Raw genomic sequence first — 13,069 nt, forward strand, 5'->3', positions numbered from 1 at the left:
GGGGTGACCAAAAGACCCCCCCCAAAACCCCGGGGGCTGCCCCCTCCCTGTGGCTTTACCCACGGGGTCCCCCACCGGTGGCACGTCATGTCGGGGGACTCCGGCCCTCCCCTCTTTATTCTCCCCCCCCTCCCCCGGGGACAGATTTGGGGGGCCGGGGGCGGGGAGAGCATCCCTTTGGGGGGGGGGCGGCGCACGGCCCGTGGCGTGGGCACCGGCGGAGCAAAGCCTGCGCGGTGCGGGGGGCCGCGGCCGTGGGGTGGGGGGGTCCCCACGGGGGAAGGGGCATCGCCCGTGGCCGTGGCGTCTGGGCCGCTGGATGGAAGCGAGCTGGGTGCCGGCTGCCATGGCTCTGGGGCTCTCCTCCAAGAAAGCTTCCTCCAGAAATATCGCCGTGGAGAGGAAAAACCTCATCACCGTCTGCAGGTGGGGGGCAAGCGGGGGGGGGCCCAAAATCGGGGGGGAGAGGGAGCGGGGGGAGGGAGAAGCGACCACCGCGGCTGGGGATGGAGGAGATGGGGGGCGGGGAGGGGAGGCGGTGGGGAGGAGGGTTGGGGGGTTCCTCCCTCCCCCCCGCCGCCCCTTCACCCTTTGGGGGGATTTGTTGTTGCTGCAGTCGCTTTTTGAGGGGGGGAAATTCGGATTTGGAGGGGGGAGGAGAAGGATGGGGATGCGGGAAAGGGGGGGGCACGGAGCTGCGGGGCCGCGGAGCTGCGGGCGGTGGGGCCGGGGCCGCGGGGCTGGAGGGAGGGGGTCCAGGGGGTTCCGGGCGGGGCTGCGGGGATCTACAGGGGCTTCGGGGGGTCGGGATGGGGGAGACGGGGGGCTGGGGACACAGAGACAACATGGAGGCGGCCAGTGCGCGGGTGTCGGGGGCCACTGGGGATGGTGGGGGGATGCAGGGGGGAGCGGAGGGTGAAGGGGGTGCTGGGGGAAACGGGGTGCGGGGGGGGGCTGGGGTTAGGGACCCCCATGCGGGCGGGGGGCCCAGGAAGTGACGTCAGGGCCCCGGAGCGGCGGGGATGGGGGATGAAGGACGGAGGATGAGCGTTGTCATGGAGACGCCCGGCTGGACCGGGATGGGGGGCAGGAATAGGGTGGAGGGATGGGGCGGGGGGGTGCTGGTGGTTCCTGCCGGGTCGCGGTGGGGGGAGTGACACCCCCCGGGCCCCTGGTGAGGGACTGGCAGTGCTGGGAGTGCTGGAGCCTGGCCCAGGGCTGGGGGGGATGTGGGGGCACCAGAGCCTGGGCAACCTGGCAGGGACCCCCAGGGCCTCACGTTGGGGTCTGGGGACCCCAGGGCTCCTCACCATGGCACAGGGCATCTCCAGACCCTTCTGTCATTACTTGGGGACCTGATGGATCTCCTTGCCATGGCATGGGGCATCTAAAGACCCCGTTGTCACGACACGGAGACCCTCTGGATCTCCACCAGGATGCCTTCAGCCCTCCCTGCTGTGCCATGAGGCACCTCCAGACCCCACTGCCACGATGAGACACCCTCCACCTGCTGTCCCGAGGATCCCCACAGGCAGCTGTGTCCCACAGACGGGGCGATCCCCCCGAGCAAACACCTGCCCTGTCCCGCCCTGTCCGGCCGGGCTTGGCGGGATCCGTGTCCTCGGCGTCGCTGTGCCCCGAGCACGAGCGGCCGGGCGGAAGGGGAAGCCATCACCGCCCGCGCACGGCCGGGGAGGAAGGGGGCCTTTGTTCGCCCTTCCTGGCCACTTGCACAGCGGGGAGCAGCGGCCGCCCCTGGGGGTCCCTGGGGACTCGGGGACAGGGGGGTCACCGAGCCACAGCCCAGCCCGACGCCCTCTTCCCACTGCCGGAAGCGGGAGCCAACAGCTGGAAAAGTGCTTTGCTCTGGTGCTGAATCCTTGTGTGTGCCAAGGCTGGGAGGTGGGTGCTGGGCGTGTGTCCCCTCCCAGCTGCGACGCCCATCCCTCGCCAGGTTCTCGGTGAAGACCCTTCTGGAGAAGTACACGGCGGATCCCATCGACGACTCCTCCGAGGAGTTCGTTAACTTCGCTGCCATCCTCGAGCAGATCCTCAGCCACCGCTTCAAAGGTAATGGTGGCCCCCAGGGCTGTCCCTGTCCCCATCCCTGTGTCCCATGGTGGATGGGAACAATGGGAACGCACATGCCGGCACCAGGAAGCATGTCCAGTTCTGGTGGAGGGGCTTTGCTGGCACAGCAGCCCCTGAGTGCAGCCCATGGGTGCCCGCAGGCCCCGTCAGCTGGTTCAGCTCTGATGGACAGCGTGGGTTTTGGGATTACATCCGCCTGGCCTGCAGCAAGGTCCCAAACAACTGCGTCAGCAGCATCGAGAACATGGAGAACATCAGCACCTCCAGGGCCAAGGTCAGGCAGGCACCAGCCCTGTCCCTGTTCCTGTCTCTGTCCCCATTTCTATGCCTGCCCCTGTTTGCATTCACTCCACCCTTCTACATCCCATCCCATCCCATCCCATCCCATCCCATCCCATCCCATCCCATCCCATCCCATCCCATCCCCATCCCACCCCTCTGTGCCCCCACCTTGCTCCCTTCCCCCTGCCCTCCTGCAGCTCCATCCCACCCCACAGGGCCCCACGGGACACAACAGGAGCTGGGGGTCCCCACGGTACTGAAAATGGGCTGAAAGCCACTCCTGTATGGGGACCCCCATCTGCTGGTGCCCGGAGTGCCGGGGGTGGGTGGGAATATGGGGGGCAGCTGTGGGGGGCACCCCGTGGCTGCAGCCATCCTCAGGACTGCCCGGGGCGCTGCCTCACAGGGCCGGGCCTGGATCCGCGTGGCGCTGATGGAAAAGCGAATGTCCGAGTACATCTCCACGGCCCTGCGGGACACTCGGACCACCAGGTGAGCAGCCCCTGCCCTGCCGGCCATGGCCACACCTGCACCAAGGGTGTGTGGATGTGCTGGGGTGGGTTTTGGGGTGCTGGGGGGGCACATCCAGCTGCGTTTCTCCGCAGGCGGTTTTACGATGACGGGGCCATCATGCTGCGGGAGGAGTCCACGGTGCTCACGGGGATGCTCATTGGGCTCAGTGCCATTGACTTCAGGTAGGGACAGGTGACACAGTGGGACACAGGCCCCGCCTGACCCTCTCGGGATTCCCTGACCCTCTACTCCTTCTCCCGCTGCCTCTGCTCAGCTTCTGCCTGAAGGGAGAGGTGATGGACGGTAAAACGCCCGTGGTCATTGACTACACGCCCTACCTGAAGTTCACGCAGAGGTAAGAGCCGGGGTGCCCCTCCCTGGGACGGGGACTCCCCTGTCTCTCCCACAGCCCCACGATGGGGCTCCCTGAACGTGTGACAGCCCCTGCTGAGCCCCCACACCCCCCAGCTATGACTACCTGAGTGAGGAGGAGGAGCGGGGCAGTGTGGAGAGCAGCACGAGCGAGGACAGCTCACCTGAACACCCCTACCTGCCCCTGGTCACCGACGAGGACAGCTGGTACAACAAGTGGCGCAAGATGGAGCAGAAATTCCGCATTGTTTATGCCCAAAAGGTACCGGGAGCCAGGATGGGGCTGTTGGGGTATCAGCTCCCCCAGGATGCTTCAGCCTGGAGCATCTCTGCCTCTGCATCCCCACTCTCACAGCCCAGTGGGACCCTCAGCCCTACATCCCGCTGCTGTGGTGACCCAGACCACTCCTTGTCACTCCAGATGGCCCTGGGGACATTGGGGGTGGTGGCAGTAGGGCACCACTGACAGTGGCCTCACGCAGGGGTACCTGGAGGAGCTGGTGCGGCTGCGGGAGTCACAGCTGAAGGACCTGGAGGCAGAGAACAAGCGGCTGAAGCTCCGGCTGGAAGAGGTGATGGTGCAGAATCAGCTGGAGAAGAGAGAGCTGGAGGGTGTCATCCTGGAGCTGCAGGAGCAGCTGTGAGTGGGGACCCACCGCCCCTGCCAGGGGGCTCGGGGACTGGGGGCCTTCCCTGGAGCCAGGGTGCCCCACAGGCTCTGGGTGGTCCCCAGTGCCCCACTGATCCCAAGGGGCAGGGTGAGGGGTAGTCCCTGGTCCCCCGTGCATCCTGTGGGGTGTGATGGGTACAAGCTTCCCAGTGCCTGGCTGCCTTGTACTCCCTGTGGGACACGGAGGGTCCCCAATGCCCCACATGTCCCGTGGGCTGTGTCCCCCGGCGGGTCCCCAGCACTGGTGGCTGCGCGACGTGCTGAGCACCCGCCTTTGCTGCAGGACGGGGCTGATCCCGTGTGAGAACCCACAGCTGGCCCAGCTCTCCAAGGAGATGGTGACACCCCTGGTCAATCAATGGCCCTCTCTGGGGACCCTCAATGGCAACGAGAGCGGCTCGGACAGCAAACTGTACAGAAGGTGAGCTCACAGTGGGGGCAGAGACCTGCACGCAGCACCTGCCCTACCCCGGGGGGACACGGGGCGTGGGAGGGGCAGAAGGGCTGTGCCAGCCCCGGGGGGCTCAGAGCGTCCCTCCGCAGGCACAGCTTCGTGAGCACCGACCAGCTCTCGGCCGAGAACAGCCTCAGCTCCGACTCCCAGCGCCTGGGCGAGGGCAAGCGCGAAGGGGAGCCCTGGGGGCCCTTGGGTAAGACCCCCCACCCACCACAGGGTGCCCCCGGGGCTCAGCACATCTCCCCGCATGCACCCAGGTGTCCAGACCCACCAGCAGCCCCCTCCTCATGGTTGGGATGCTGCCCCAGCAGTGCAGGGACCCCCAGGTCGCCCCCAGAGAGGTGGTCCCCGTTCCCCCGGGGTGGCAGGGCTGGGACACGAGGCCGAACCCGCTGTGACGCCCCGCTCTGCCCGCAGGGAAGGACCCCACGCCCTCCATGCTGGGGCTCTGCGGCTCCCTGGCCTCCCTGCCCAGCTGCAAGTCCCTGGCCAGTCTCAAGTCCAACGAGTGCCTGGTGAGCGACAGCACGGAAGCCAGCCCGACCCGCAGCCCCAGCTGAGAGCCCCGGCCCCTGCGCCGCCCCCCGGCCCGGCCGCCCGGCCCAGGACTGAGCTCGGCCCCCCCTCGCCGCCCCGGCGACAACGAGGGACTCGCCGAACCCACCGGGGAGGCTGGGGACCGGCGTCCCCCTCCCCATCTTGAGACCCCACCACGGCTGCGCCTCGGCCCCCCAGCCTGGACCCCGGCTGGAGACATGGACCTGCTGGGATGGGGGATGCAGGACCGGGACCCAGGCGAGCTGGGGATGGGGGAACGAACTGTGCCATGGTGGGGGGGACACTGGGAGCGACAGCTGCTGGGGAGCAAGGGGGTGAGAGTCCATCACGGCCCCGCTGTCCGTCCTGCTCGGTCCTTGGTGCCCGCCCGGCCTGCGCCTGCCTGGCCTCCCCCCTGCACTGGGGGGGGTGCCTGTCTCCCCTTGCAGCAGCATCCCCACAACAGGGGTAGGACTCTTCTTCCCCTTTCCTCCCCTGGGTTTTTTGGTTGTTTTGGGTGATTCTGGTTTTTATTTCAGCCCCATCTGCCTTGTTGGAGCAAAAGGAATCAATAAACGCAGCAAGCAGAGCTGGCCTGTCACCCACCTCCCCAGCTGGGACTGGGGGGGACAGACCCCTTGCACCCCCCTTGCCATGAGGTTCTGGCCCAGGCAGAGATGCTGGGGGGGGTCCAGTGAGCCTCCTCCAGCCCCTCTGGGCAGGGAGAGCACCTTCAGGACACAGCAGATCACCAAGGATGGGGCATCCCCTGGCCCATCAGCACTGGGTGCTGCTGGGAGGACGGTGGTCCTGGGGTCCCCTAACCCCCCATAAACGCCCAGCAGGGACCCTGTGGGGGACAGTACCGTGCCCACACAACAGGGCTGTGGCCGTCACCCCATGGATGCCTCTACAGCCCCCCAGCACACAGAGAAATCCTTCCACTAAGAGACAATGATTTTATTTAAGAAAATAGGAGAAGTTCCCCCCACGAGTCCCGGGGTAAGGGGGGCAGTGCCCACAGAGCTGGGGCAAGCCTTTGCAGTGAAAGGATGGGGCAGGGGTGCCACAATGGCCCCCCGGAGCAGCAGTGAGGTCTGTGACCACACAGGGTCTGTCCAACCCAGGGTCTGACATGGGATGGGGACATCCCGAGTGGGAGGAAAAGTCCAGAGGCAGGGAGAGGGTCCTGACGTGTCCCCATGCCATGCAGAGCCAGCAAGGCCAGGCTGTGCGTGAGTGATGGTCAGGAGGGGCAGATCTCCAGGCAGAGAAGAGCTGGGGGGCCTGGGCAGGCAGAGAAGCCCCCGAGATCTGGGGTTTGGTCCTCACCAGAGTCCCAGCTCCATCTCCTGCCAGGCCAGGTCTCCTGGGACACCCCATCCTTGCCAGGGTCCATGAATCCAGCAGCAGCATCTGTCCAGCCCCAAGGGATGAGTGTGGGGGGCTCCATATCCCTCCAGTGTCACAGCAGCAGGCACAGATGTCCCCCAGAGTGGCTGGATGGGGAGTGGGGCTGGGCTGGCCCTGGCTCCATGTGCGGGCAGCGGGAGGCAGAGCGGGAACGAAGGCACTTGGGCTCTGCACAGCCGAGTGCGGATCCTGCTCCCGGGACACCTGGATGGAGCAGGGCTGGCACCGCCCCCCGGGCACAGCCACATCCAGCCCTGCCCCAGGCCCGCTCACAATCCCCGCAGCCGCCGCTCCTGGTTCAGCTTCTGGAAGAAGCTCTTGCCAAATTCATAGGTGCTGATCATGATAGCACAGGCAGGTGCCACCTTGATGACGCGGGGCAGGAACCCTGCAAGGACAGTGCCGTGAGCCCTGCAGTGACACCCGGAACCCCAGCAAGGGGCCTGGGCACATCCTCACCTGCAAACAGCCCCCGGGTGCCAGACTCGGCGCGGATCCGCTGCATGAGCAGCCAGGTGGAAGAAGGCTTGGAGGCTGCAACTGGGGGGAGAGGGGAGCGGGTGAGGGTTGGGGGACACCCACGGGGAGTCCTGGCACCTGCCTGGAGCCTGGCCCCTCACCTGGGTGCACCTCACTGTCTCCCAGCTCGATCTGCCGCTGGGTTTTGACCACGTCAAAGGGCAGTGTCAGCACTGCGGCCACCTGTGGGGTTGACACTGGACAGTGAGCCAGGACCTGGTGTTCCTGCCCAGTGCCAGCTGTTGTCACCTCCCAGCACCATCCCAGTCCCATTCCTCCCTCCCACAGGGGCCAAGCCCCGCAAGGGAGCCCCAGCGTCCCAAACTCACCGCGCCAGAGATGGCCCCGGATATGAAGCTGACCATGAACGTGGCCTCGTCCAGCCAGGCATGCCTGCAGAGCCACGTCCTCACCAGCTCGTAGTTAAACCAGTACAGAGCTGGGGGAGAGGAGACACCAGTGCTACCACTGGGCACCCTGGACATGCCAACCCCCCACACCAGCGCAGGGCTGCCCTGGGCCCCCCAGCCGTACCCGAGAAGGGGACATCCCGCAGCACGGTGGGTCCCCAGCCTCTCCAGAGGGACAGCCAGCCGTCCTGGGCCACTGCTGACTGGATGCAGACCCGCAGCTCACGGTAGCTGAGCTGCCGGGACTGCATCTTGGTGCGGATCAGCTCCAGGGGGCTGATGACTGTCACAGCACCCACTGCAACAGAAGGGACACAGGGAATGAGCTCCATCTGCTCCAGCGGCTGTCCCAGAGCCATCAGCGTCATGCTGGGAGAGCCAGGCACTGAGACCTGCCACGCTCTGCTGCCAGGACACAGGGTGGGCACGGGGGGATCCCAGAGAGGAGGGGTACTCACGCCTGGCGAGGGCCCCGGCCAGCAAGGGGATGTAGTGGCTCCGGCTCCCCGTCCGGGCTTGCAGGTAGTCCCGGAGCTGGTCGTAGGTGGTGAAGTAAATGACAGTGGCTGGCACAGCCATGACCCTGTGAGGAGGAGAAGGGGTGTGAGGGGCACACGTCCTCCCTGGGGGCTGGTAGGGGGCTTGGGACCGATGTCTGTGTGCCTGGGCAGGTGGCAGCAACCAGAATCCCCAAACTCACAGGGTGGGGGGCAAGCCGCTCCACAGAGACCTGATGCCCTCATAGCGTGTGATCTTCACAAAGGCGTCCTGGGGAGCGAGTGGAGCACCAGGGACAGGAGTTACAGGCAGGAGACAGACAAACAACCCCCCAGAAAACACCCTGACACCCCTCTGGGATGGGGAGACCCCTGCCCATGCCTGGAGCTCCTACCAGTGTGCCAGTGAAGTGGGTGGGGGCCTTGTACCAGGCGGTGCAGCCGTTGCCATTCTGGCAGACATACAGGTGGTCCATGAGCCCATTGCAGTAGAGGAAACACTTCCCTGAGGAAACAACAGCATCACCATTACACAGGAGACCCCTCCCCTCTGCCCATGCCCAGCACATCTGATCCCAAAGCCATCAGCTCTCCCAAGAAGGAGCCAAACCCGCAGTGCTTGAGCCCAGTGGGGACCTGTCTGAGACCACGGCCAGGAGAGGAACAACCCTCCAGCACGGGTCTGACCACGGCTAGAATCATGGCGTGGGGGACACAGCAGGACCCACTGCCAGCAGCGGGAGAGGGTTTATGCCTCACTTGGTCTTGCCTCTGCTGCCCTGGCACAGTGGGGACATCAGCATTGGCCCCTCCACTGTGCTCTCAAGCCAGGCACAGGGACACTGGACAGTGGAAATCCAAGGGGACTTTGACGTAGCAGCAGGACAGAGTGACAAGACAGAGGGACCACAGACAGCCAGGCCTGCTGCACAACAGATCCCCACAGATGTGGCACAGCCAGCCCCAAAGCAGGGCTGCAGGGGCAGCCTGGGCTGGGGACAATGCCAGCCCCCACACCACAGGGATGTCCCCACAGCCAGAGGAGCCCAAGCCACCACCAGCGGAAAAGCAAACCATGATGAAGGCTTGGGAAAGCAAAGCCACTGGCAGCAGGAGCCCCCCGCGTACTCACATGTGGCCGGCTGAGCGCCCCAGGGCACTGACTGCGCTGGCAACGCTGAAACACACAATGGGACACACTGGGACACACTGAGCAACCACACGGGGACGTGCCACCACCTGGGGCTGGGGCACACGTGCGTGCTACAGCTCCGAGCCAGGCAGTGGGAGAGCTCTGTGGGTGAGGGGGCTGCATGCCCCCACAGCCATTTCCCAAGCAGTTCCTATTGTCACCAAACCAGTCCCTTGGGGCCAGCCCCAGCCCACTGAGCCCACAAGAAGGGGGAGAGCCCATGGGGAGCAGCATGGAGACTGGAACAAAGGCAGAGGGGGAACAGCCAGCAGCTGCAGCAGGCTGAGCCTCAGCCCCGCTGCCTGGAGGGCTGGGGGGCTGCCAGGCACAGCGCTGACCCCCTTGGCACCGGGCTGCGGAGGGAGAAGGACAGAGCCAAGCACGAGCCCAGCTCCCCTGGCAGGGCCCCTGAGCCCCTGAGGACAAGGGGCCCACGGTAACCTGCCACCTCGCGATGGCCCCACGCTGCAGAGCCGAGACATCCCTGCCACCAGCTCTGCCAACTGAGACATCCCCGCGGGCTGCTCGCCTCGGGGGCTGGCTGCAGCCCTCCACCCTGCCCCAAGCAGGGCTACCTTTGGAGAACGGGGTCTTCTGGGCCTGCAGCCGGATCTTCACCACGTCCAGCGGCGTCACTGAAAAGACACCATTCTTTAGCCATGACACCCCTGTGCCAGCCCCCCACCCTGGCGCCCACCCTGGCGCTCACCAAAGAGGGAGGTGAGGATGGCACCCGTCCCCGAGGCCAGCATCTGCTGCAGTGGCGTGATGCCCCCACCGAGGCTCGGTGACATCTTCTCGGCCATGGCACTGTCCCCCTGCAACGCACGGTGGGGGATGCTCGAGGCTGGGGGGTCCCTGTCTGGGGATGAGGCCCCCAGGGAGCCCCCCCGGCATTCCCACTCCAGCAGTGCAAGGACAGGTGTCCCACGCCCGCTGTGCTATCGCTGCGCAACACGGCAGGCGAGGGGCCCCCACAATCAGGGTGCCCTGGGGGGGGGTGACAGGGACTGGCTCCCAGGGCTGGCCCAGCCCTGATAACACCCTCTGGCCCCACACTGGCAGCAAGCCCAGCCTGGCTGGAGAGGTGGAGACAGTCCAGCCTTCCACGTCCTTGGGGAAGGAGGATTGTCCCCTCCCTGCACTTGGAAATTAAGGGCAGGAAGGAACAAAGTCCAAAGACCAGCCACGCTGTGACAGCCCCCCCCAGCCCCGGCTGGGATGGCAGCAGAGCCCAGTGCCGCCACAGCAGGACACCAGGGAGGGGAGATCCCCCTTGTGAGCTTGCAACAAGCACCCCAAAAAGGGTTTAGGCATCCCAAATCTTCTGCCTGATCCCACTGGGGCTTGGCAAGACTGCAGCCTCCAGGACTGGTGTGCTGCCCTCGGGAAGCAGGGGATATCACACCCTTTCCAGGGAGAAGGACCCTCAGCACATTCAGCACCAGCTGCTCCCTCTCGCTGCAGCCTGGGGATGATTCTCATGCTGGGAGGGGGCTGTAGCAGGAGGGTTTCCAAGCTTTGGGACCCCACAGGGTTCTTTAAAGCCTGGGAATGCAGCAAAAAACCTTCACCATCTGACTCAGCAATTTGCAAGGTCAGACAAGTCATAAATCTCTGCTTCACAGGCTCTGGAATTGTTGGGTGCCCAAGGCTGCAAGTTGGGACAGGTCTATCCCGAAGTCGCATGTGCCAGCCCCACCGGGAGCTGGGTCTGTCCTGGCACACGTGCCAGCCCCACTGGGCGAGCTGGACCTATCCCAGCACTGCACACGTGCCAGCCCCACTGGGCGAGCTGGACCCATCCCAGCACTGCACACGTGCCAGCCCCGCCAGCAGCTGGGCCTGTCCTGAACCCACACACTCCAGTCCCACAGGATCTGGGCTCTCTTTGGGCACAGGTCCCAGTGTGCCCATCAGGGGAGGGCAGCATGGCACGTGCCCCACTGACCCCACAGCCATCACAAAACTGGGCAGGGCAGAGTGCTGGCTCCGGATCGTTCCCTCTGACCCAGCCCTTCTGCTCAGCCTGACGCAAGCCAGGGGAAATCTCTTGCTCCCAGCTCTGCCGCACCAGATAAACTCACTACTTATACGTGACATGCCCCAGCACAGCCCCTCTGCTGGTGTTGCGGGAGCGGGGCTCCTCCAGGGCTTCCTGTTTGTATCCAAGCTCCCTTCTCAGCTGGGAGCTGATCCCTTTTCCATGCAGGATAAAATAAGACCCTAAACCCAGAGCCCCTGCTCCACCTGGAGTGTCAGTGGTGCTGGGTATGGCACGGTGATGATCGGGACAAAAAAGGGGGAAAACAAACACGAGTTAAGATGACCAATGCAAAAAATTCCCAGGGACGGGGGGCTGCGGGGAAGCTCGAGGGTTTCTTCCCGGACTGGAAGGGCCCAGCTGTCTCCAGCCCTGAGCCAGAGAGAAATCCTGCCGGCAGATCCCCGGCACTTCCTAGAGCCTGGGCTGCTCCAGCCTCGGGGATGTGAAGCTGGGTCCCCATCATCTCTCCCGGGGGGTGTCCAGACAGCACGGGGATCCCATCCTGCTGGGGCACAAACCGCTCTCCCCAGGAGCGGGGACAGTGCTGGTGCGTTCCCCGGGGCACACAGGGCCCAGCCCGGCCCTCTGCCCTGGGGAATCCTCCCGGCGGGGCAGCCCCCCCATCCTGGAGCCTGAACCCCTACCCGGTTTCTGCACCCCTACCTGGAGCCTGCAGTCCCCCGAGGGGTTTGCCCACCCCCTCCAGAGCTCGGAGCCCCCAGCCCAGGGCTGTCTCCCCTCCACCGGTGTTTGCAGCCCCCTCCCCTGGCCCTACACCCCCCTCTCTCAAGATCTGCAGCCCCGGCAATCTCGGGGTCCGCCCCCTCCCCGGGAGGGGAGCCAGGGGGTCCCCGCGGCCGCCTCCACGCTCACCACAGCCGCACGACCCCCGACACCGGGGGAAACTGAGGCAGCGGTCACGCGTGCCGGACCACGAGGGGGATGACGTGGGAGACGGGGTGTCGGGGGAAGTGCCGGGGGTTCCGCCCCACCTGCTCATTCCAGCCAGGCTTGGCGCATCCCTCCGGGACCGGGAGGCGGCACAGCGGCGGCGGCGGCGCCTTTAAGGAGCCCCATGGGCGCCCCGCGCCCTCCGCCGCGCGCCCGCCCCGCGCCGCACTTCCGCCCGCACCGCGCACGCGCCCTGCGCGCCCCTGCGCCCCCTGCCGGCCCGGGGGGGCCGCGGCACCCGCGCGCTGGGGCGGGACGGGCGCGCGCCCCGAGCGCGGACACTCGGAACGCGAACGGGCAGTACGGAAACACCCGAACAGAAACACCCGGACAGAAACACCCGGACAGAAACACCCGGACAGAAACACCTGGAACAGAAACACCCGAACAGAAACACCTGGAACACAAACACCCGAACAGAAACACCCGGACAGAAACACCCGGACAGAAACACCCGGACAGAAACACCTGGAACACAAACACCCGGACAGAAACACCCGGACAGAAACACCCGGACAGAAACACCTGGAATAGAAACACCTGGAACAGAAACACCCGAACAGAAACACCCGAACAGAAACACCTGGAACAGAAACACCTGGAACAGAAACACCCGGACAGAAACACCTGGACAGAAACACCTGGAACAGAAACACCCGAACAGAAACACCCGGGCAGAAACACCTGGAACAGAAACACCCGGAACAGAAACACCCGGAACAGAAACACCCAGACAGAAACACCTGGAACAGAAACACCTGGAACAGAAACACCCGGACAGAAACACCTGGAACACAAACACCCGGACAGAAACACCCAGACAGAAACACCTGGAACACAAACACCTGGAACAGAAACACCCGAACAGAAACACCTGGAACAGAAACACCTGGGACAGAAACACCTGGAACACAAACACCCGGACAGAAACACCCAGACAGAAACACCTGGAACACAAACACCTGGAACAGAAACACCCGAACAGAAACACCCGGACAGAAACACCTGGAACAGAAACACCTGGAACACAAACACCCGAACAGAAACACCCGGACAGAAACACCCGAACAGAAACACCTGGAACAGAAACACCTGGAACAGAAACACCCGGACAGAAA

The 13,069-nt window shown here is 65.1% G+C and overlaps 2 protein-coding genes across 4 annotated transcripts; one reads left to right on the forward strand and one right to left on the reverse strand.

Moving 5' to 3' along the window:
- Positions 1-319: 319 nt before the first annotated feature.
- RUNDC3A (RUN domain containing 3A) lies at positions 320-5,101 on the forward strand (the record flags this gene model as incomplete). 2 transcript variants are annotated; one of them, XM_082297350.1, is made up of 11 exons in its annotated part: positions 320-426; positions 1,955-2,070; positions 2,199-2,365; positions 2,780-2,865; positions 2,979-3,068; positions 3,161-3,241; positions 3,355-3,520; positions 3,741-3,898; positions 4,212-4,349; positions 4,472-4,578; positions 4,803-5,101. In XM_082297350.1, the coding sequence occupies 11 exons, from the start codon at positions 320-322 to the stop codon at positions 4,943-4,945; spliced, it is 1,359 nt and encodes a 452-aa protein (XP_082153476.1). In that variant the 3' UTR covers positions 4,946-5,101. The 2 variants fall into 2 exon arrangements, with proteins under 2 accessions (XP_082153476.1, XP_082153477.1); XM_082297351.1 differs by having other exon boundaries at positions 2,232-2,365.
- Positions 5,102-5,867: 766 nt separating this feature from the next.
- Positions 5,868-12,122, reverse strand: SLC25A39 (solute carrier family 25 member 39). 2 transcript variants are annotated; one of them, XM_082297352.1, is made up of 12 exons: positions 11,993-12,122; positions 9,663-9,771; positions 9,529-9,588; positions 8,894-8,938; positions 8,157-8,266; positions 7,965-8,032; positions 7,723-7,847; positions 7,389-7,562; positions 7,184-7,293; positions 6,956-7,037; positions 6,795-6,875; positions 5,868-6,723 (listed from the first exon to the last, which is right to left on the reverse strand). In XM_082297352.1, exons 2-12 carry the CDS (start codon positions 9,757-9,759, stop codon positions 6,605-6,607), a joined length of 1,071 nt encoding a protein of 356 aa, XP_082153478.1. In that variant the 5' UTR covers positions 9,760-9,771; positions 11,993-12,122; the 3' UTR covers positions 5,868-6,604. The 2 variants fall into 2 exon arrangements, with proteins under 2 accessions (XP_082153478.1, XP_082153479.1); XM_082297353.1 differs by lacking the exon at positions 8,894-8,938.
- Between the last annotated feature and the right edge of the window lie 947 nt (positions 12,123-13,069).

The sequence above is a fragment of the Coloeus monedula genome (genome assembly GCF_965178545.1).
Source record: "Coloeus monedula genome assembly, chromosome: 26".
Taxonomy (NCBI): domain Eukaryota; kingdom Metazoa; phylum Chordata; class Aves; order Passeriformes; family Corvidae; genus Coloeus; species Coloeus monedula.